General features: G+C 42.0%; 1 protein-coding gene and 1 long non-coding RNA gene across 5 annotated transcripts in view; one reads left to right on the forward strand and one right to left on the reverse strand.

The window, feature by feature from the left end:
- E2F3 (E2F transcription factor 3) overlaps window positions 1-23,898 on the forward strand; it is a 75,395-nt gene that overhangs the window by 41,022 nt on the left and 10,475 nt on the right. For 2 of the 4 annotated variants that reach the window (XM_045551873.1, XM_045551871.1), the window contains exons 2-3: window positions 21,545-21,656; window positions 22,924-23,125. In XM_045551873.1, the coding sequence (XP_045407829.1) occupies window positions 21,545-21,656; window positions 22,924-23,125 (314 nt within the window). Of the gene's footprint in view, window positions 1-21,544; window positions 21,657-22,905; window positions 23,126-23,898 lie in introns of all 4 variants that reach the window. The other 2 variants (XM_045551872.1, XM_045551870.1) reach the window with 1 other exon arrangement.
- On the reverse strand, window positions 16,943-19,569 carry LOC123638326. The gene is made up of 3 exons (XR_006735314.1): window positions 19,416-19,569; window positions 17,911-17,997; window positions 16,943-16,983 (listed from the first exon to the last, which is right to left on the reverse strand). It is a non-coding gene; the product is annotated as an uncharacterized LOC123638326 (long non-coding RNA).

The following is a 23,898-nucleotide window of genomic DNA, read 5'->3' on the forward strand; positions in this document are numbered from 1 at the left end:
GCAGAATTTCTGTGCTATTACATTTTTTTTACATTTAAATATTTGATTTGAAGTTTATCTTCATAGTCTGTTGAGTGTGGATTCAACTTTTTTTACAGATGGCTACCCAGTTGCCCTAACCTCTTTGTCAAGAAACCCACTTTTCCCCCACTAAAATGCCACTATTATAAAGTAAACCTTTTGTAAATGAAAAATAGCCACTAATCCTTTGTAAAACAAGAAACCACAAGTCAACAATTTTTGGAAAGAATGTTTAGGTCCTTCACTTTTTAACTTAACACACCTCTTCCACTTTCTCTTCCAAGGGTAGTGTTTACTCATGAGTGAATGAATGACGTTAACTGAACCCACCTGTTTGTGACAAGTAGAGGAATGAAAAAATTTTACCTCTTGGCACAAATGCCAGGATTTATCTTGAGACAGTGTCTCCTTTCACTCAAAGTATTTGTTTCTTTGTCACAACGCCTGAAACAGCATTAGAAACATTTGTTACTCAAGGACCATGCCTTTTGTGAGCCCTTAAACAGGAGCTCTCAAAGTGTGGTCCTCACACGAAGAGCATCAGCATCACCTGGGAACTTGTCAGAAATGCAAATTGCCATCCTTGACCTGCAGAATCAGAGATCCTGTGTGGATGGGCCCAACAGTCTGAATTTAACAAGCCTTCCAGGTGATTCTGAGCATGCTCAAGTTTGAGACCCCCCCAGTGAACTTGGAAGTCATATTTAATTTCATAATGGCAAATTGCAACCCTGTAGCGCTGCCTTGTGGGTGGCTAGGTTTAGTCCTCATCTTCTTGACATGTAAAAATGTAAAGACTAGCGGGAAGTGACAATATCGGTTCTTTGACAGCGGTATTCTTAGAGTGGGAAACTTCTTTGGGTTTTTTCCAGAAGTCACAAAGATATCTCACTTGTGCTTTGGATTAGTACATCTTAACATCCAAAAAGTTGCCACTGGGTTAGTGCTTCCCTTTGTCATATAGTAAAAAACCAGCAAAACTGGTTTCTATAATATGCTAGGAAGTTTTGTAGCATTGAAGACTTGTCTTACCCCCACAAAAGCAACATTGTTTCTTCTCATCCCTTGCCCCTCTGCCTTTAAAAATAATTTGATACCAGAACAGAATACCTCTGATGACTGTTAGCCACACCATAATGGCACTTATATTTGACAGGTTCAGGCAGAGTTCCCATAAATAGCAGTACCCTCTGAGCCTAATTGCCAACCAGGGTTCAGCTTAGAGCAGTAGTTCTAAAACTTTTCTGTACAGTAGAATCCACTGAATAGCTTTTTAAAATCCTACTACCCAGGCCACCCATGTAACTAACTCCGTATCTCAGGGATGGGGTGACCCAGGGATCAGGATTTCTAAAAAAATTTCCCAGTTGTTTCCAAGGTATATCCAAGTTTGAGAACCAGAAACTTATACATTTGTTTTAAAAGTAATTTTTGTTATCATACCAAGGACCGTAAGAGAGACCAAATATCACATGCAATAAAGTGGTCCTGCACGCTGGTACAATCAGAATAAGAAATTTATAGTTTAAATAGCAAGTTGCTTGCAAATTAAATCAGCTCCTTTTGGATAGCTTTCTCATCTAAAGAACCCACGATGTAGTATGTGTTTCTCTCTGCATCCTGTGTATTTCATTGTAATAGTCCTGCTGATTGATTTTTTTGGCTGCAAGCAAAGTGATAAAATGCCAGTGGACGCCTGTGCCAGGGAGGTTAGCGCTGGACTTTCCTATTTGGCTCCATTTTGATGCATTTAGCAGATTGAATCCAACCCTCTTTGGAGACTCTGACCTACTGAAGCTTCTGCTGTCTTTGAGGGCTCCTGGGAAAGCTATAGTCCTTTCTAGATCTTCTCCCACCTTTTGACCCTTCAGATAGTGCCTTGTCCACAGCAGCAGTTGACAGTCCTACATAGAAGTCCATCATATTTACTGACTCTGCTGCACAATTTTCCCTGTAACAAGTCATAGTTGGCTGAAAAGGGAGATGAGGATTAAAGAACAAAACTTTCTAAACATCCTGCTTTGCCTGAAGACAGAGCACAATCGCAATAAAGTAAGCATTCTTTTGCACAGGCCCTGGGGCAAGGGTGTCCCAAATGCTTGGACAGGGGTGCCATTCGGGTCATAAATAGTGTGGTAATAGGGTGGGGACAAAAAGAAATTCTCTCATCCCTTTTACAACTCTAGACAATTCTGGAATGAACCCTTAGGAACCCAGGGAAAGAACTCATGAAATGACACACAGCTGAGGCTTGCCACAGCCACCCCTCGAGTTTAAGCTAGGCAAAGAGCTTATGTGATTGGTCATAAACTAAGTCACAAGTCAAGAGACTTTTGGTATTCTTCAATTTTTGCTTTGGGTTCTATAATGGTTTTTGAAGTATATTTTGCTTACTTTATGTTCCTCACTGTAATCTAGTAAAAGTTTCTGGTGAATTTAGCATTTGCCAGGTTCTGATCAATCTTGCTCAGAGATGGCAAGGGGAAATGAACAAAAGAGGTAAACCCAGTAACTTTATCACTATGTGAGGCTTCAGAGCCTTTTAGAGGCATTCAAGCCCTGGAAATATTTTAGGGAATTTTCAGTCCTCTCTTTACTTTGTACAAATGAAGAAACTGAGGCCCAGGGAGAATCTATAACTTGGGCAAAGTTTCTTGCCAGTCCTCCAGTCTCCCAGTTAAAAAAAAAAGAAAATTAAGTTATATTTTGCATACTGACAAAAAGAATTACACAACAGAAATAAAACTCATTTTAATGTATCCATTCTTGTAGTTTCTTATTTTATTCACCTTTATAAATGACTCTGAGAACATTGTCATAAAGAGAATTCTCCTAAATTGGAATGTGATTCAAATAGTCCTGTCTGTTTTCCTCCTTGCTTTTTATGAAATGACTGCCTACACACACTCACACACATATTTTAGTAAGCAATGCAGTGTGTGAATACAAATAGAAACAGATTATGTAAAAAAAAAAAATTGTCCATTAGTTGAAAAAAGTACCAGTCATTATAAGATTCATTAACCATATGTTTAATAAAACTATCAGGGTTTTTTTTAATTAGATAACTTTAACTTAGAAATAATGTTCTCATATTGGTAAACCTTAATTGATCTGTACAGATCATGAAGTTTTGTTTGTCGCACAGTTAAGTATCCATTCCTTTTAAAATAACCAGGTACTTATTTTGCATTTGTAATGATTTCATTGCAAAAAGTTAACCCTGATAATAGGCATCTGTAGATGAATTCTCAGGTCAATCTCATGTGGAGTTCTTTGAAGTTCACTTGGGGTCATTCATCAAGAGAAACAATGCATTTCGGGTTTGTGACCTCACTTTGCCCACAGGTGAGATTTCCAGGCTGTGAACCAGCAGGAAGAGAGGCAGTGCAAGGATGTGAGGTAGGTAGGACTGCAGAGATGAAGAGAGTTTCTCCTCCGCACCCACCTTGCCTACGTCTGGAAATAAGTATAGCCTAGGGAGAAATTGTTCTCCGACTTGTCAGTTCAACTAGAGTGCCTCTTGAGACCCTTAGTTCTCTCTTTAATCTTCCAATTAACAAGCATCTATTGAGGTAGCATCTAGTGCCTAGAACTGTTGCAAGGTTTATAGAGTAGAGGTAGTGAAGAGATAAGTGGGTTGGAAAATAAGTGCTCGTAAAAAGGAGACAAACTCTGGCCACCTAGCTATACCTGCCACTGTTGCCCGCCCTCCCAGCCTTGTTTGCTCCAGCTGAGCTAAAGTCCTGTTCAAATAAGTTGTTGCTCTTCCTGTACTCATCAGGCTGCTGCATGGAGCCAGGGGTCTTGATAAACTTCGTAGTTTGTTATTGACTTTATCATTAGTAAAGGTTAGTATTATCATCATTCCTTTCCTGCACAACACACTAGCATTTTTTTCCAAAACTTATTTAGATAAAGAACATTTTTCTTTGTATACATGTTCAATGAATTCAGTATTATCAAGTTTGTATATTTTTATAGCTTCTGGATCACTATTCCAGCCCACATTTTTTGAAAAGCGATTTTTTTTCCTACTATTTTTTTCAAGATCTTTCTATGTGCATTTGAAAAATGAGCATGGGCCGGGCGCGGTGGCTCACGCCTGTAATCCTAGCCCTCTGGGAGGCCGAGGCGGGTGGATCGCTCGAGGTCAGGAGTTCGAGACCAGCCTGAGCAAGACCCCCGTCTCTACTAAAAATAGAAATAAATTATCTGGACAACTAAAAATACATATAGAAAAAATTAGCCGGGCATGGTGGCGCATGCCTGTAGTCTCAGCTACTCGGAAGGCTGAGGCAGGAGGATCACTTGAGCCCAGGAGTTTGAGGTTGCTGTGAGCTAGGCTGACGCCATGGCACTCTAGCCTGGGCAACAGAGTGAGACTCTGTCTCAAAAAAAAAAAAAAAAAAAATTGAGCGTGATTTCCCATGTATTCATTAGCAATCAACTGCCGTAGGCCTTTCAGTTTGATTTTTCTTCTGAGCCTCAAAGGTAGTGGGTCGTTATGAAGTAGTAAAAGGCTAAGACCTTCTGAATCTATGGTGGGCAAGCCAGAGGCTTCTGAACCATCATCTCTAGCAGAGTGTTTGCCCACATTAGCGTACCAGGGGGTTCAAGTCTCATTGAGGATGTGACTGGGGGAATTTGGCGCCTTTGAAAGAATTGTGCGTGCATTTTCTATTCTGATGGCTGTATTGTTTTGCCCGGTAGATTTAAGAAGAGGAGATTCACACTTTGTGTACCCCACATGGAGAGGTCAGGAGTCGCTCTGCCCGTTGGCAGTCCTGCCCACTCACCACCCCAGCTCTCCTCTGGGCCCCCTCCCAGACCATTTCTCCACTTGGTTTGCTCGGCCTTAGGAAAAACAGCTCACCCAATGTGCTCACCAGCGGAGCTTGGAGATAATTTTCTGTTCTTTGTTGTTGTTTTTAAGAGAGCAGAATTCTCTTCTTAGAGCCAATACATCTTATCAGTGGAACTTTACTGACTTTCTAAGGATTCCGTTCTGTCCTTAAAACACTCAATTTCTCTAATATAAATAAACCTGTTGGTAAAGCTCTGTCATGACAAAAGGGCTATAGTATTGCTTTTGTGTGTGGATAATGCATTTTTAATATTCTGTTCCCCAGAAATGGTTCCAAGGATGCTTCTCTGGAAGTTTCAGGGAAAAAACAAATAGAATAGTGGAGGTTCTTCCACTGTCTGCCCCCATCTGGGTGTTTTGTTTGAGGATGATCCTGTCACTTCAAAAGTTGTTTAATCCTGTATTTACCTTGTTTGGGATCCTATGAAATGAGGTGTATGTCAGATTTTCCCCAGTTGTTTTTTCTTTAGTGATACAGCCAGGAAGAGCTTCAGGGGGAAGAATGGTAGGAGGGATGTCAAGTCCCAGGGATTATTGGAAAAGACTTAGTGATCCCAGAAGTGATACCATCTGTAAAAACCAAGTACCACTTCTACCCTTAGATGAAGAGCCTGTTCTGAAATTCTCCTGTTACCAATAAATTAATTAAATAGTATAGTTCTGAATAGTCAGTGTATTTGAGAATTGACATCACTATGTTTACATTTTTAAAAAAATTTTTTCCGTTCTTTGTTTGTTTGTTTTTGAGACAGAGTCTCTCTCTGTTGCCAGTCTAGAGTGCAATGTCGTCATCATAGCTCACTGCAACCTCAAACTCCTGGGCTCAAGCCATCCTCCTGCCTCAGCCTCCCGGGTGGCTGGGACTACAGCCGCTCACCACTATGCCCGGCTAATTTTTCTGTTTTTAATAGAGACGGGGTCTCGCTCTTGCTCAGGCTGATCTGGAAATCCTAACTTCAAGCAATCCTCCTGCCTCAGCCTCCCAGGCATGAGCCACCATGCCCAGCCTACATTTTTTTTTTTTTTTCATCTTAACAAATTAAAGGTTTGTTAGAGCAGGGGTCCCCAACTCACAGTGAGTTGTATAATTATTTCATTATATATTACAATGTAATAATAATAGAAATAAAGTGCACAATAAATGTAATGCACTTGAATCATCCAGAAACCATCTTCCCCCATCCCTGGTCTGTGGAAAAATTGTGTTCCATGAAAATGGTCCCTGGTGCCAAAAAGGTTGGGCATCACTGCCTTACTAGATAAAGCAAAGATGTACCTTGCCCATTAAATACTGCAGGTACATAATGCTCGATATTGTGGATATATAATATAGAATGGTTATATAAACATTCCCTTATTAATGAACAATATAGTCATTTAGATTGTTTTTAACTTACCTCTATTAATTACAATGCTGTAATAAACATCCTTATGTATGCCTCTCTGTGCACATTCTTTAGTATTTCTCTAGGATAAATTGATTCCCAGAAGTATGCTTGTAGAGTCAAAAGGTTATGCATGTTTAAAATATTAACATTGCCAGATTATCCTCCAAAATAGTTATACTAAGTCACATGCTCATCCTTCTCCCTCACTAGTTGACTTCTCATTTTTAGTTTTTAACAATTTACTTTAAAATATTTCACACACAAAGGGTAGAGAGAATAGCACCCATGTAATGACGTTAACAATACAGTTAATAAAGATGCTTTTGTTTTCCTCCCCACTGTCCTTTTTTCCCTACATTTCTCTGTGTTTCTCTTATTTGTCTGTATCTGTATTATGTATATATACTTTGACTATGTATTGATTATTCTAATGCTATTTGGTTTTCTTTTTTTTTTTTTCTTTTATTTTTTTGAGACAAGGTCTCACTATGGTGCCCAGGCTGGTCTTGAACTCCTGGTTTCAGGCAGTCCTCCTGCCTTCGCCTCCTGAGTAGCTGGGACTATAGGCCTGCACCACTGCACCCATCTTCTAATGCTATTTAATAATGTTTTAACATTTTATAAAAGGATATCATATACATTCTGTGGAGTTTTTTTTACTCAATATTATATTTGTGTGATTGATCTAGGTTGATAACTATAGCCTGGTACTAATGCTGCTCTACAAATTCTTGTTCACATGTCCGTGTGCATGTGTGCAAGAGTGTGGCGCCTACTGAGGAGTTGATGGAAGTCACTAAATAGTGATAAAACTGTTCTCCAGAGGGGTCACCCACCCCACCCACCCTGCCCCAAGCAGGGTATCATGGTTTCTCAGGTTTATAGCACTTGGTATTTTCAGACTTTATAATTCTTGTCATTCTGATGAATGGCCAGTTTATTTCATTTTTATTATAATTTGTTTGCCTGATTTCATAACTAATATTTTTGTCCATATTTAGTATCCTCTTCTGGGAATCGCCTATTCCTATCTTTTGTCGAATTTTCTGTTGGGTTATATGCCCTTTTCTTACTGGTTAGTACTATAATAATTCCTTAACCTATTCTGGATAACAATTCTTTGATGGTTATGTGCATTGTCCATATCTTCTCCTAATGTGTTACTCAACTTTTCATTATATTGTGGTCTTTTGATGACCAGAGTCAATTTTAATATAGTTTTATACATGTATGATTTGTACATTTTGTCTTCTTTGAGCAACCCTTCCCCCCCATGCAGTCAAAATATTTTCTTCATTGTCTCTTGCTCCCTTCGTTAGGTCTGGAGTTGAATTTTGTGTGTGATTTGAGGAAGGGATCCATCCAATTTTATTTTTTCTTCTCAGATAAACAATTAAATAGTCCATCCTTTGCAGTGATCTGCCCCATTTGCAATATATGACATTCCTATGTATTAGTATGTGCAGAATTGTTTCTGGGTTTTCTAGTCTATCCTCGTGGTCTGTTTGCCTATCCTTGTGCCAGTACACATTTCACTAGTTATTACAGTTACACACGAAAAGTCTGGATATCTGGTAGGGCAAGTCACTCTTCTAGCTTGTTCTTTTTCTTCAGAATTGAAGAAGATTTTGCACTTGCCCCTGCTGGCTCTAGGTTTGCTTAATGCTGTACCCCTTACCTTACAATGTCCACTGCCATTTCTCCCCTCTGACTTTGATGCTAGTAATGTGATGCATTTTTCTTATACATATGTTGTTATAAACTCCACAATACAATTTACTATTTTTTAGGTAGTCAAATATCTTTTGAAGAGATTTAAATATAAGGTGGGGGGGAAACTTATGTATTTACTCACATAATTACCATTTCTGATGCTCTTAATTGCTTTGTGTAGATCCCTATTTCCATCTGGCATTGTTTCCTTCTACTTGAAGGACTTCCTGTAATATTTCTTCTAGTGCAGGTCTGCTGGTGAAGAATTCTTTTAGCTTTTGTATCTCTGGGAAAGTCTCTATTTTGCCTTTGGATTTTTGAAAGATACTTTTGCTGCAGATGTCTGAGAATTATACAGGAATAAGCAAAATCAGTTTCTCCTGCTATACTTTCCACAACACGATTCTGACACCAGATATGTGGGGGGTTCCCCAGACATCAAGGAAGCAGTCAGTTCTGCAGCGGACACAGGCTGGGTGTCCTCCAATTCAATTCCGACACTGTCTACCTGGAGAAGCGTCAGATCCCACAGGTTGAGGGCTCAGTCCCACAAGACTGCCCCCCACTTCCACTGCCAATCGCAAGCCTCAGGCTGTTTCCCCTGTGCTTCTGACCCACCAGCTATAAATCGGGGATCTCACAACCCCACTCTTCGCGCTGGATTAATTTGCCAGAGCAGCTCACAGAACTCAGGGAAATGTGTATACTGGTTTATTATAAAGAATATTGCAAAGGATACAGATGAAGAGATGTGTAGGGTGAGGTATGGGGGATGGGGTGCGGAGCATCCGTGCCCTCCCCAGGGGCACTACCCGCCAGGCATCTCCACGGATTCAGCCATCCAAAAGCTCTCCGAACCCAGTCCCTTTGGGTTTTTATGGAAGCCTCATTATGAGGCATAATTGATGGCATCATTGGACGTGGGTGATCAAATAGGATGTTGTCTGTTCACCTTGGAACTGCCATCCACAAACACAGCAGCTTTGTCGTCAGTTGAGAGCTGTTTGTAGGGCACTGTAGGATCCAGCAGCTCCTCATAGTTGCAGAGTCAGTCCTAGGGGAAAAGAGGCTCCTTGCTCGTATCTCCTCCTCGCACTGCCCGGGTAGCATGATCCTGCATAAACCACTCCTGTTTTATTATGGGACTCTTCCCAGCACTGCCATCCCCATTATAGTGTTTCTCTGATGTCACCCAAAACGTGGGTATTTCAGGTTTCAGGATTATCTTATGTTCTTCACTCATAGGGGTAGCTTCAATAATGTCCCATAGCAAGGTAGTAAATGTCCCTCAAGTGGAAATTCTCTAGTCCAAAGTCCCCAGTAGTCATTGCTGGGAGGCGCTTACAGGCTTTTGCCATAACCCCTAGTGTAAGCTCCCACAGGGCTATGGCACTGAGAATTTGTCCCCACCAGGACTCTGGGCTGGGGCAGTCTTCCTGGTTCCCGTTCAGTGTGTCTAATTAATATCGCTCGAGAGGCAGATTTACGTGGCTCTGTTTCACAGTCCCAGGTAGGGAACTGTTCCCCAGGCAGGGACAGCGTCCATCCCCATAGTACAGTCGGGTAAAAGAGATGCAACCACTTCACGTGGGGTGTATTCAGATATACCACATCTCCTATAAACTTTCATCGTAATTCCGTCAACCCTCACTTTCCTAACTGCAGCCTCCATTCGGCCTTCATCACCAGGCTTTGCTTTCGTTAATACAGTACTGGGTATGGGAAGTGTCCCCCAGCCAGACACAACGTCCATTCCTGTAAAGCACGTAAAGCCTATTTAAACATCCCAACTGTTGGCAGTTCTGTCAGCCCTTACATTCTCACGTTCTCTCAATCTAAACGTAGCCCAAGTCCAGGCTTCCCCAGTGGGTTTCGGTAGGTACCACAGTGCATGGCAGTACATGGGGCTCCCTAGCAAGGAGTCCCAGAATTTTCTACAGCACCCCCTGGCCTTTTTCCCACTTGCACACACAAGGCTTTGGGTCCCCAGCAGGGGGTTGGACCGAGAGACCCTTTCTGTTGGTCAGTCTTTATCTTGATTAATCTGTCTGACCATTACCCCAGGCAATTTCAGATAAGATTTTTTTCATTGTACTCTCTGCCTTCTGACTTTAAATTTCTTCAAACTAGGGTAAATATGATAAACTTGTTTGGAACCCTTTAATGTTGGGAAACTAGTAAGGCTTCCCTTTGCTCCTTCCAACCTTCTATAGTGTTGCATTAATAAGACCTTTGCTTTAACCCCATTTTATTCCAATTTCCATTTTATTCATCTCATTTCTTAATAACCATCTAAAGATTTCCACCCTAATGGGATAAGTCCCTTGACTCTCCTGTTTCTTTTTCCCCTTAGTTTCATCCTTATCAATGCATTCTTTATTCACACTATTTCTTAATAACCATTTAAAAATTTCCACCTTCCTGGGATGAGTCCTTTGACCCTGCCCTATGCCTTTCCCCATTCTCTTGTTAATTAACCCAGTGTTTTTATTAGTATCTGTAAGACCCACGAGGGGAAGCTGAGACAGTAAGTCTCACAAGGCTTCTTGAACTGTCGTCTCTCAATTTTGCAGCAGCAAGTTTATATGGGGCTTCCACATTAAAGGGACACCCATACCCACAGCATTTGCCACGGCCTGGGTAACAGGCATGTTCAGCAGGTGAATGAATATCCCAGTTGTCATAGAGTCAGTTTCACATGGCTTGAATACAAAGCATATCAGCTACTTCATCTGGGGTGCTGCACTTGGCATTTATAGGTGGGGTCCGGCAGCCCCCCTTCTTAGGGTAGACAGACTTTGCAGTCCACCAGGCTGGCTGTTCCCTCAGGAATACCCTCCTCTCTGTGTGTGTGTGTGTGTGTGTGTGTGTGTGTGTGTGTGTATGTGTGTGTGTGTGGGACGTGTACAGCCTTCTGTGGTTGCTCAGTAGTGAGCTGTGGGTCCCCAAACATGCTCACTCACAAAGACTCTGCTCCCAAATTAGATACTCCCAGAATCCATGGTAGTAAAACCTCTCCAGGAAGCTGATGGTACCAGTTTACAAAATGAAACAGTTCCTTCCCACGATAGCCTCTACTGTCAGTAGTCTCTTGGTTTGCCCTTCCCCCACACTGGCTGCTTCTTGGTGACCAAAGGTCCTAGAGGTACTTTCTGATTCCCCTGTGTAATTTTTCCCTTGGGGCATAGCGGGAGCTCCGAGGCTGGTGGCCAAAGCTCAGACCAGCTGAAATCTGAGCTTGGACTAGCATCAAGGTCCAACCCAGCACCCTTTTTACTTTCACTTTAGCTGTCAACAGATAACTAACTGATGAGGGGATTGCACGTTTTCCTTTTTTCTTACTAGTTTGCATTTCTTAATACATCCAGTGAAACAACTCCCTGGGAGGCGAATCATTCCATCTCTAAATTCCCCAGGTAAATTTTATGGTTAGTAACTGATTGTTGATTGCAGCTCCATACCGTGGGTGACCACATGGGCACCTAGGAATCCAAGATTTCTCATCCCCCACCCTTTTATCCTTTTTCTTCCTAAACCACCTATTTCTGTGACCCAGGCTGTTTTAGCAATCCTAGCTGACACCAATTCTGAGAATATAGAGGGAAAAACAAACTCAGTTTCTCCTACTATACTCTCACAACACACTTCGGACACTGGATTGGGGTTGCGAGGGGATCCTCAGACATCAAGCAAGTAATGCATTCTGCAGTGGACACCAGCCGAGTGTCCTCCAATTCAATTCTGACACTACCCAGAGAAGCATCAGATCTCACGGGCTGACGGCTCAGGCCACAAGACTGCTCCCACTTCCAGTGCCAGTCGCAAGCCCCAGGTCATTTTGCCTGTGCTCCTGACCGACCGACTGTAAATCAAGGCTCTCACTGATTGGGGAACACCTCTCAGGTTTGATTAATTTGTTAGAGCGCCTCACAGAACTCAGAGAAACACTGACGTTTACTGGTTTATTATGAAGGATGTCACAGAGGATACAAATGAAGAGATGCATAGGGTAAGGTATGAGGGAGTGGGCATGGAGCTTCCATGCCCTCCCTGGGTGCACCCCCCGCCTCCAGGCACCTCCACATGTTCAGCTGCCCGGAAGCCCTCCATACCCTGTGCTCTTGGATTTTTATGGAAGCTTCCTTACATACGCATGATTGATTTAATCACTGTCCTTTGGTGATCAACGTAACCTTTAGCCCCCTCCTTCCTCCCTGGAGCTTGGGGGTGTGGGTCTAAAAGTCCCAACTCTCTAATCATGCCTTGGTATTTCTGGTGACTGGTACCCCTCCTGAAGCTACCAGCCATCACTGAATTCATTAGCACACAAAAAGTTACTTCATCTTCCATAGTAGGTGGGCTTGTCTCGCATCAAGACAATAAAAGTGGGAGATCTTCTAAACCTAGAAGAGAAAGTTCAGGTGCTGGGCAGTCAAATAAAATGACAAATGTCCACCCCAGGCTTCAACACTACATACAGTGAAGGAAAATTGCCGCATGACAGCCTTGCAGCAGGGTTGGAGAGCCTGGAGTCCGTGTCAGGTCTAGATAGCAGGAGGTCCGAGAGCTTCAGGCAGGAGGAAAAGTGGGGACTTGCTAGAATATCTGATATGATAGTGAACTGGAAAAATGTTGAGGATTTGGTGAAGGCAAACGGTACCAAAGAGCAAGAAAGACAACTGGAAATGCCAAGGGAAACAAACAAGCTTTACAAGAAAGGAAATTCAATCTCAGTATAGTATTTGACCCTGTGGCAAACAATATTTATATAATCCTGATGTACAGCACTGTTTTTTTATTTAACCAAAAATAAAGGTGTAACTCTTGGGGGGAAGGGAGGAAGTACGCTAGTTGTCAGTACATAATAATTGAAATGGCTAAACCAGAAAGAACTGTGTAAGCATATTAGAGATACAGAGAAATAATAAAGTTGGTTACCTCAAGGAGATAGCCATCATAAGCTCTTGGAACTAGTAGGCTTTTAAAATTCATGTGCATCTATTTATTTTTAATTGTCTTAAATTATTCTTAAAACCAAAATAAATGTATATGGAAAGGAACATCCTTCTTCTGCCAGGCCTGGTGGTGCACACCTGTAATCCTGGCTCTGCAGGAGGATTGCTTGAAGCCAGAAATTTGAGACCAGCCTCAGGAACATAGTGAGACACCATCTCTCAGAATTTAAAAAAAAAAATTTTTTTAATAAATAAATTCTTTTTTAAAAAAGGAACACAATCACCAGTTCATTAGGTAAATGGCTTCTGCTACAAAAGTTGTAAGTCACTTTAAGATTACTTTTCCTTTAGAAACATTCATATGTATATGGTTAAAGTCCCAAACTAGTCCTCAAATGAGCCTATAGTGAAATTTAAATACCCTACATATTTTAGAAATCAAAATGACCAACTTTGGAGTCCATCCTATTAATAGTAATCCAAGTGAGAAATGGTAGAGGATACAGCTAGAGTTCTCTGCATACCTATTCAGTTCACCATTTATTCTTTTCTGAGATAGTTTGGTTTCTGATTAGGCTTCTTACCTAATTGCTGCTCTGATGAGATTCTGAACTTACATCTCCCTGAAAAAAGTTGAAGACCTTGGAGCTCTTCATTTTAAGTAACCTCATCTCCTTGACGGGTTGACAGGGGAGCATGGTTATTAGCATGAAAGGGACCGTGAGCCAGCCCCTTCCTCATCCTTCTGCACCCAAAGCCCCTCCCTACCCACCAGCACCTCCAAACCAGGGGTCTTCAAGTGTGTGTGCTTCTGTCTTTGTTTGGACAGCCCACTGAACTCCCCTCACTTCACTCCTGCAAGACAAAGCTCATTCACCTACGAAGACACAGCTTAGACACCCCACCTAGATCTCCACCACTTCTCCATGCAGCCCTTCATGCCCTCCTGGAACCTGCCCTGGGCTCACTGCAGCATTTATAATGCATTTACCAGCTGGGCGCAGTGGCTCACGCCTGTAATCCTAGCACTCTGGGAGGCCGAGGCCAGAGGATCTCTTGAGCTTAGGAGTTCGAGACCAACCTGAGCCCTGAACAAGGGCGAGACCCCATCTCTACTAAAAATAGAAAAACTTAGCTGGGCATGGTGGCACACACCTGTAGTCCCAGCTACTCAGGAGGCTGAGGCAGGACCCAGGAGTTTGAGGTTGCTGTGAGCTAGGCTGACGCCATGGCACTCTAGCCCAGGAAACAGAACAAGACTCTGCCTTAAAAAAAAAAAAAATTGGTTACCCAGATTGAGTTAATATATAGTCACAACTGGAAACAAGGTGTTCTTTTCTTAAAATCCTCATGCCCTGACCCACTGACCTAATGGCCAGAATCCAAGTGAGATTCAGCTGTGGTCTGGTCTCAGGCTGGAAATCCCCTTTTGGTTATTTCACTGAGGTACTGATCTTGTTCATCATTCTGTTCATTTCCATTTTCTTTTATTTTCCCTCTTTCTCTGTTCAAAATGCCCTGTCTCATCTTTGGCTTTGGGACAAACTGTACCATGTATCTAGTTCTTTCCCTCTCCCAGATCTCTTATTAACCAGGGGGAAGGGAGTTGATTTCAGCAGTCACGGTTTGTTAACATACAGCAGGCCATGCTTGTTCTTGATTTAATTTTTCCTGTGGCTCAGGTGCATGGCAGATATAAGAACATCACTTCCCTTCCCACCATGAAGCTGGATGCCTGTGCTGGTAGCATATCTCATTTCTGTTTTGAACCCGTACACACTGAACGATACATGAGATGTTCAGCAGTCTCAAAAATAAACCACCAGACTTCTTTTGTTTAACCCCAAATGGAAATGATTTTTGCTTTTCTTGTTATGCAAGTAACCCACGCTCACTTTAACATGATTTTGAAATATAAAAAGCTAAGAAGATGCAAGCAAAATCACCATAAGCCTACCACCCAAAGATTAATGCTGTAAAACTATTTGGTGTGTGGGGTGTACCCTTAGTTACTTGCTTTCTACGCACATAATTTCCCCACAAAAAATACAGTTTTACTATTCACACCTGCTTTTTAAAAAGACTTACATATATAGATGTGCATCACTATTAATTGTATAACATTCCATTATATAAATATACAGTAACTTACTGAATTTTTCTTTTGAGGTTGGGCATTTATATTGGACATATGTGGAAAAATACAAATAATAAACTGGCTGTGGTATTTTTAATAAACCCTGGAAACAACATAAATATTCAAGATGTACTCCAAGAAGTGAAATTGCTAGTTTGAGTAGTATAAATTTAATGTATGTAGACACATCACCGTTTTTTTTATTTTTAGAGACAAGGTCTCATTCTGTCACTCAGGCTGAAGTGCAGTGGCACCATCATAGCTCACTGCAGCCTTGAACTCCTGGGCTCAAGTGATCATCCTGCCTCAGTCTCCCGAGTGGTTGAGATTACAGGCATGTACTGCCAAGCCTGGCTAATTTTTTTATTTTCTGTAAAGATGGGGTCTCCCTATGTTGCCCAGGCTAGTCTTGGACTCCTGGGCTCAAACTATCCTCCTGCCTCAACCTCCCAAAGTGTTAGGATTACAGGCATGAGCCATGACACCCAGCCAACATATCACTTTTTAAAGTACAATCAAATGCTGCAGAAAATAAAACATGAAGTCATTACTCCATCTTTAATTTTCCTTCGTGAGATAACTACCATTAGCGTTTGGTGTGGATCTTTCTAGACTTTTTCCCTCTGTGGATATATGGAAAATTATTTATAATGAGCACTATAGTTTTATGTTACTAGTTTTTTACCCTTATGGGATCATACTATACATATCTTTCTACAACTTTAATTTTTCCCCTTTATGTTTCTTGACAATCTTTTCAAGTCATATGTAGAAATTAAACTCCAGCCTCTCTCTTGATCTCTTTCCTTATTTTTTTGTTTATTTATACACATACATTCTTTCTCACACATCTATCCCTTCTGCAGGTTGGTAACGCTGGAGCTTTGTAATTTAACTGCTAAGGGACTTTGGGAGTTTATTCCTTGGTTTATTCAAAATAAATAAGTCAATCTGACGGAGTGCATGGTGCGTGCTATATGCAAGGCTCTGGGGAATCTAAGCTGCTTATGACCTGAGCTTAGAGTCCAGTGAGAAAACCTAGAGTGTGTATTTGTCAAGATGGTAAAATTATGCAACAGCAGCCCAGAAGTTGCTGTGAAAGCAGAGGAGAGACATCGCAATAAGGCCAAGGAAGTGGTCACTGACAAAGTATATGAACGGACCAGGGTTCAAATCCTGGTATCTGTCACTTATTAACAGATACCTCAGGTAAATTCTTAATTTCTCTGCCTCAGTGCAAAATGGGTAAAGTAGTACCTACTGCACAATGCTAGCATGAATATTCATTGGGAAAATGATTACAGTAGAGGAGTGTTGCATGTCCATTAGTAGATGTTTGGTTAAGTGAATAAATCATGATAGATGAATTAATACAATATTATGCAGCTGTGAAAAATAAGTCATTTCTGTATGTTCCGATAGGAATCAAATTTGGACATCTGTTATTAATAGAATAGTGTGGTTTGCTGCTGTTGTGTAAAGATTCTTTAAGAGGTATGGTGGTACATGTCTATACATGTGCTTGCATTTGCCTAGACTATCTGAAAGAATATCCAAGTAACTGAAGGTGCTTTGCCTTTGAGGAAGGGAACTGGGGATGGGGAGTGGGAGAGAAGTTTGCTTTCCATGTATGCTCATTTGTGTGAAGTTCCCATGTGCATTTATTATGTAAAGAAGACCTTTTAAAAATTATGAATAAAATAAAGTTACCTAAGCTTATATTAAGATGTTGTCGATTTAATATAGCTTTTCAATGTTTTTATATGGCAATTTTTCATAATCTTTTCATGAAGTATTAAATAGTTAATAAGCACAGACTTTAATAGGCATACTTACCTATTCCACTTTCCCGTGGTGGAATCTTGTTAAAGTTATTTAAGCACTCTAAAGCTCAGTTTTCGTCTGTAAAATAGGAAGTAATAATAACTACCTCATAGAGTTGCTGTGAAAATGAGATCACATAATTGAGTGGGAAGCAGGTTAACATGGTATATTGTAAAGCACTCAAATGTTCATTGCGTAATAATTAATACTAAAGGTCTATATCTATCAGATATTGATTGCAAGTGTGAGTAATCTAACTTAGCTGCCTTATACCAAAAGGAATTTGTTGGCTGACACAAATGAAATTCTATGGTATATCTACCTTTGGGCATGGCTGTATCTAGCACCTCTCTTGAAGGCATTGGGACTCAGCCTCTCTCCAACTCTTTCTTCTTCTATGTTGGCTCAGTTCCCGACTATCTCCAGGCCTACATCCTAGTGGCCTCATAACTCCCAGTGAAAAGAACCCAGTACTTTCCCAGTGATTCCCAACAAAAATCCCAGGCTTCACTGATTCATCCCGGGTTATTCATGGGCCCATCCTTGCACCAGACACTTTAGCCCCAGGATTGGAATACACTAATTGCTGGGCAAGATGACAGTACTTATCTCTGCAGCCTTGATGGGAAGGATCGGCCTAAAATGTTGAGCAATCTCAGGCCTTTTATTTTCAGGCTTGGAGACTCTATAGGAACCACCTGAACTAAGAGCTGCGGAAGGGTTCCTTCCCCAAAGGAAAACAATAGGGGCAACAAATACCAGGCAGGCAGAAACTACAGATGCTCCCCATAACCCACTGCATGGCTGCCCAACAGTGACTCCTCTTTTCATATGTATGTTTTCAGAAATGCTCAACATTATAACTGTTTCGATACAGAGGCATGTTATCTTACATGGGTCTGAGGTTCTGACGTTAGCATATACCTTGATTATAGTCAAAGTTACCCTTAAAATACTGTAGGAAGGTGCCAGTGGAGCTCTACATAGCATCTCACATATCTTTACCCCTGCTTGGAGCCAAATGGCTGGTCCTTCCTTGGAACTCCAGATAGGTTAGTTGTTTTACTGCTCAGGGCCACGTAATATGAAGATCTGCATAGAAATGACAGAATAGCCCTCCATTCAGCAAGACACTCCCACCATAAACAAACAAAAATTGAGATGGCAGAGGAGATTATCATCTATTTAAATCCTACCATCTAGTTTTTTGTTTTACCAAGCATGTGTGCTTGAATTTGCTAAGTTAAGCATTGAAATAATGATGCTCCATCATGTATCAAAATTCTTAGCCCTTCCTCAAAAGGGAGTCTGAGTATTGCACCCATGTTCAGATCTGGGACCAAACAGGGAATGTGTGATCCTCTCAAATCCAGTTCAGCCCACCCCATTCATCAAACATCGGGGGAAAGGTAACAGGATAACCTTATGGAAACATCCATTTGGAAAAGGGGAAACAATGTCAATTGGTCACCTCCCAGAGCTTGTTATGTCCTCCTCAACAGGGGTGGCAGGCACTTGGTGACTTGTTTGTGGGGCCGCTATGACTGCCCTGAGTGCTACCCTCTGGGAGGAATTTCTGGAGCTACCCTTCTCTCCCAGCTCGTTTGTTTATGGTGTGGATTTATGGGCTAGTGATTTGATTCCCTTAGAGGCTAAGACGTCATAGTCCTTTGCTTTCTAGATTTAGTGATTCTCTGGCAATAAAAGTGCCTTTAATTTTAGGAGATTGTCTTATCTAGTATTTAGGTTTGTTCAATTTACGGCTTGGTGCTTAGTAATCAAAGTCACACATTGAGCCTAGTCCTAGTCCTTGAAGTTAGATCTCCATCTCTTAACTGCAGAGCTCTGGAATGTCCCTAATCTACAGCTAAATGCTTCCATCAATCTGAAACAATAGCCTGGAATGAAAAGGCAAAGCTAATATGCCCCTGGGCTGCTGGCCAGTGGCTAGTTCTCAAGGAGAGTACAGCCTTAAGGGGCCCAGGAGTTGGGGTGGGGGGCGGTATCCCAAACTCTTTTCCTTCTGTTGACTTTAGTTTGGGCAGAGGATGTAGCTCTATGTCTTCTTGGATTGCTTTCTACAGAGAAAAATGGCCTTCATAGCAAAGCCGTTTTCTTTTAGGTGAACCAGCCCCGAATGAAGCTTATCTCTGTCTATTACACCTCCCTGATGACCACAAGAAGTGACCAACACACTCTGCCACTCTAACAAGGCTTGCCAGCTCCCCTTTGCATCATAGCCCAACTACACCCAGCCAGTTCCACCGGCTGTCACTTGCAACACTTCCAGGTTCCCAACTCAAAGTGCCGTAAGCAAAAAGGAGATTTTCTTGGCTAATGCAACTGTAAAGTCTAGGAAAGATCAAGTGCCCCATGCGTGACTGGAGTCAAAGTTCCCGTGGTGGTCTGGGACCCTTTCTCTCCATCTCTCTTCTCTGCTTTCCCCGGGGAGGCGCCATTCTCAAGTAGCTTCAAGCCACCAGCTCATCAACCCTACTGAAAGGACATACCTGCTTTTTGTCAAGTAGTTCCAGAAAAATGCCTGGGGTTAGCCCTTGTTCAGCCAGGTTGGGTCACGTGCCGCTTGACCCAGTCACTGTGGCGGAGAGGAGGAGCAGGATAGGACACAGTGACTAGCCGGGCCTGGGTCACCAGTGTGCACAAGTGCACTTAGGCTGTGAGAGGGCAGGGGTGGCTCCCCAAAGAGCAGTCACAGGGCTTCTACTTGACGAAGACGGAATGTTTGCTGGACCAACCAGAACAATAGGCCAACACGAAGATTTGACAGAATAGCCAGGAGGGCAAAATGAAATTGAGAAAGCAAATTGCCAAATTGTCCTTCCTGTGCCGTCAGAGTAACGTTCAGTTCAGTGCTACCCAGTAAAAAGATAACGAGTGCCCAAAATGCAAGCCACATAGTCAAAAAACATATGAAAAGAAACAGGTGAAATAATTTTCATACTACAGTTGACCCTTAAACAAAACAGAGGTTAGGGGTGCCAACCCTCATACGGTCAGAACTCCACATGTAACTTTTGACTCCCCAAAACTTACCTAGAATAGCCTACTCTTGGCCGGAAGACTTACCAGTAACATTCACAGTCAGTTAACACTTATTTTGTACATTAAATGTAATATGTACTGTATTCTTACAATAAAATAAGCTAGAGGGAAGTAAGGAAGAGAAAATATATTTGCTATTCATCAATGGAATGGATCATCATAAAGGTCTTCATCCTCATCTTCACATCAAATAGGCTGAGGAGGAGGAAGAGGGGTTAGTCTTGCTGTCTCAGGGGTGACATACAAGTGGACCCATGCAGTTCAAAGGTCAATTGTATTTTTTATTTAGTATTTTATAAAGCCAAAATATCATTTACCATGTAATTGCTATTAAAATAGTTGTGATAGTTTACCCTTTTTTTATAGTAAGTCTTCAAAATCCAGGGTATATTTTACACTTAAGCATGTGTCAATTTGGATGAGCTAGTGGCCAGCGGCTACTGGGGTGGACAGCACAGGTTTAGCTGATAACAGAAGCTGGATCTCTGTCATCAGCTGATAAGTTGTCACTGATGTTTCCACATCATGGGGAGTTATTTTGAAATTGCAGATCCCCTCACTGGAAGAATCTACCGAAACACACATTGCCATGCCGGGCGTCCGGTTGGAGCCACTTCTGCCTATACCCGTCATACGCATATAGTTAGTGCTTAACAACTACTTAGTTAATCATCTGTCTTCTGCCTGGAGTCTAAGCCCTCAGAAGGCAGGGACCCTTATCTATCTTGCCCATTGCCCAGTACATAGAAGACACTGTGGATATTTGAAAACTGAAATGGAGTTAAGTTAAAAACTTAAGCAATGGCTTCTCATTTGCCAGGCTTAATGACAAAATGGAGAAAGTAATATTGGTTGAAACCCAAGATTGAGTGTGTGCGATATTTGTTTTTCTGATGAAGGACCATTTGTAGTCTGTGGCTAGTTGTGGTACTATTCAATCACTCTTTCTTTCATTGAATATACAGTGTATAGAGAGAGTGATTGAATACCTACAGAAACCCAGGCTCTGTGCCAAGCACTGGGTATACAAAGATAAATGGGGAACAGTCCCTGCCTTAAAGGAAATGAGAAACAGATAAGCAAAATAACTCTTACAGTAATACCCAATAAGGGTTATGGTGCCAATAAATACAGAGTGTTTGGGGAGCCAGAAGAAGGGGGTCCAGTGCAGATCAGAGAATCGGAGGGAGGCAGGAACAGCTCACTGGGGAAAAGTGAATTTAAGTTCCACGGCACCTGCGATATTCTTAGTATCTAGCCCCATGCCTGGCACATTTGTTGAATCAATGAGTAGACGAACAAAGTGGCTCCCAAACCTATGGCTAAAGAATCGCTGGGTTTGTCCATCTGAGTGTGGACAGGTGACCGCGGCAGGCGAAGAGAGAGAGTGCGTGACAGCCAGGCCTCCAGAGCCAGGCTCCTGGCTCCAGGGAATGACAAGATGCTGAGTGGGGTGGAGCAGAGGGATGAGAGCTGGCACGAGGCAGCAGCATTTGGCAGGGCAGACCACAAACAGCCTCCCTTCTTGTTATTGTCCATATGACCAGTGACGAACGAGCACGCTTTCTTATTCCAGGCAAAGCGAAGGCTGGAGCTAGGAGAAAGTGGTCATCAGTACCTCTCAGATGGTTTAAAAACCCCCAAGGGCAAAGGAAGAGCTGCACTACGAAGTCCAGATAGTCCAAAAAGTAAGGATTTTTTCATCTCTTTCCTTATTCTCCTCGGTGTGGGATTCCCAACTTTCAAAGCTTGTGGCTGGAAGGATGCCAAGGTGTGAATAATTTTGGCATGTTTTTGGTCTTTTTCGTTTCTTTCTGTGCTTATCCAAAAAAATAAATACAACGTCTGCAGACAGCCAGCGAAAGGCTACAGAGTCACTCTGGTACCTGAATACTGATGTAAAGGACGGCTTCTTTAACTGTATGCAGTTTTCATTTTTTTTTAACTCAGAATACAAGCTTTGGGCATTGTTCTATAATCAAATTTAATTTTAACTTCCCTTAATGGACATTGCTTCAGAGTCTGAGGCAAACTGGGTATCCATGAACTATGCCAGAGTCGGTAATGTCTGTGCGGACCTCAATCTCCAGCTCAGCATATGGTAGCATAAGAATTGATTAAGCCCAGTAAATTGCAGCTTTTCTCCCTTTCCATCAAATACTATTATTGTTTCTTGAGAGAGGGAGAGAGAGAGAGAGAGAAATAGGTTACAAATAGCCAAATAGTTCCTTTATGCGTGTTGCAGTTAACGTAAAGACTTTGTCCTGCAGTTTATGCATTAGGCAATCCACAAATTGTGTGTGATGCTAAATTAAAACCTGGACCTGTGTGCCTGGAAGGGAATAAGTGCAATATTAAATAAGGAAATTTCATCTAAGAGAGATGGGGAGAGTTGATAGAAAAACTGCCAGGTATTACTCATCATATTGAAGCATCATTTGAAAAAGTAGTGAACAAGTGATACACACATACACACACACACACACACACACACAGATACTGAAGCCTAAAAGGCCAGGTAAGACGGGTCTGGGTGAGACCCTGTCCCGCAGCGCTGGGGAGATCCCTAGCCTGGCTCCCTCAGGGGAGGCCCCCTGAAGCCAGAGCACTTTTTCATTCGCTCAGCAGATGTTTTTGAGCACCTACCAGGTGTAAGATTACTCATTAAACCCAGGGTAAGCCAAAGGAGAAACTCAGAAATTCAAAGTGAACTGCTTTAGTCAAACACAGGAATTTTTATGGTGCCTTCCTCGTCTAATAATAAAGCAATTCCATAGCTTTCTGTCACTTGCCGAAAACAACGACAGCTTTGCTTCATCAGGTACTAATACTTGGGCTGCAGAGGGAAAGAGGGCTTGCTTAACCGCAAAGACACCCTTCATTTCTTTACCTTTCCCCCTATCCCCCCCACCCGCTCGGTTTTTGTTTTTCTTTAAGCTCCAAAATCTCCCTCAGAAAAAACGCGGTATGATACGTCCCTTGGTCTGCTCACCAAGAAGTTCATTCAGCTCCTGAGCCAGTCACCTGATGGGGTCTTGGACTTGAACAAGGCAGCAGAGGTGCTAAAAGTGCAAAAGAGAAGGATTTATGATATCACCAACGTTCTGGAAGGCATCCACCTCATTAAGAAGAAGTCTAAAAACAACGTCCAGTGGATGTGAGTAGGAGTCTACGGCCTCCCCAGGCCCCAGGTCTGAGGGGGTCATTTCAAACTGCCCGTTCCAGCTTTCACATCCATGCCCACACATCACTTCTCTCTCATCCTCTCTCCCTCCAAAGCTTCTCAGCCAGAAGTTCAAAGTCTCTTTACAAAGAGACTTTCTGTTTAGATATTGTCAGAGGTAAAAGGATTTGTATTTGTGCAGTGTCCAGCAAGGGGACCCTGCAGTTGTAACTGGAGTGCTGCTCACGGGTTACGCTGATGTCTGTGTGTCTGCTCATATCATGCCTACACATGTCCTTGGCTTGTTTCTAATTGGCATTTGGAAATTAACTGTGGCTTAAGAGTCGTCTGTGTGTACATTCACATTCGCACAATCACAGAACATCTTTATTCATGGTTATAAGAAGAGATGAACTCACTTTCTGTATAAATTAAGGCAAGACATAAATGCCTCAGTTTCTTCTGCAAAGCAAGGGATGAGAACACTTGTGACCTGTATACCCACACGTGTGATAATGTCATTTGTGGATTTTGGACAGAGCATCTGAATAGCCAATTTTTATAAGGACGGGATTGAACTATTAGAGCATATTGGAAGTAATAAATCTGTTATGGGGTATCTCTGAAAAAAAAAATACTACTTCAGACATGATAATGGGTAACTTCTTTGTGCTTTTTGGAATTTTGTGACAGTTTGGTCATCTATTTTGGCCTATGATTTAGAGAAGCATACTGGGCACTGGTCTTTGCTCTTGCATACACCACAC

The sequence above is a fragment of the Lemur catta genome, chromosome 5 (assembly GCF_020740605.2).
Source record: "Lemur catta isolate mLemCat1 chromosome 5, mLemCat1.pri, whole genome shotgun sequence".
In the NCBI taxonomy this organism is placed as follows: Eukaryota; Metazoa; Chordata; class Mammalia; order Primates; family Lemuridae; genus Lemur; species Lemur catta.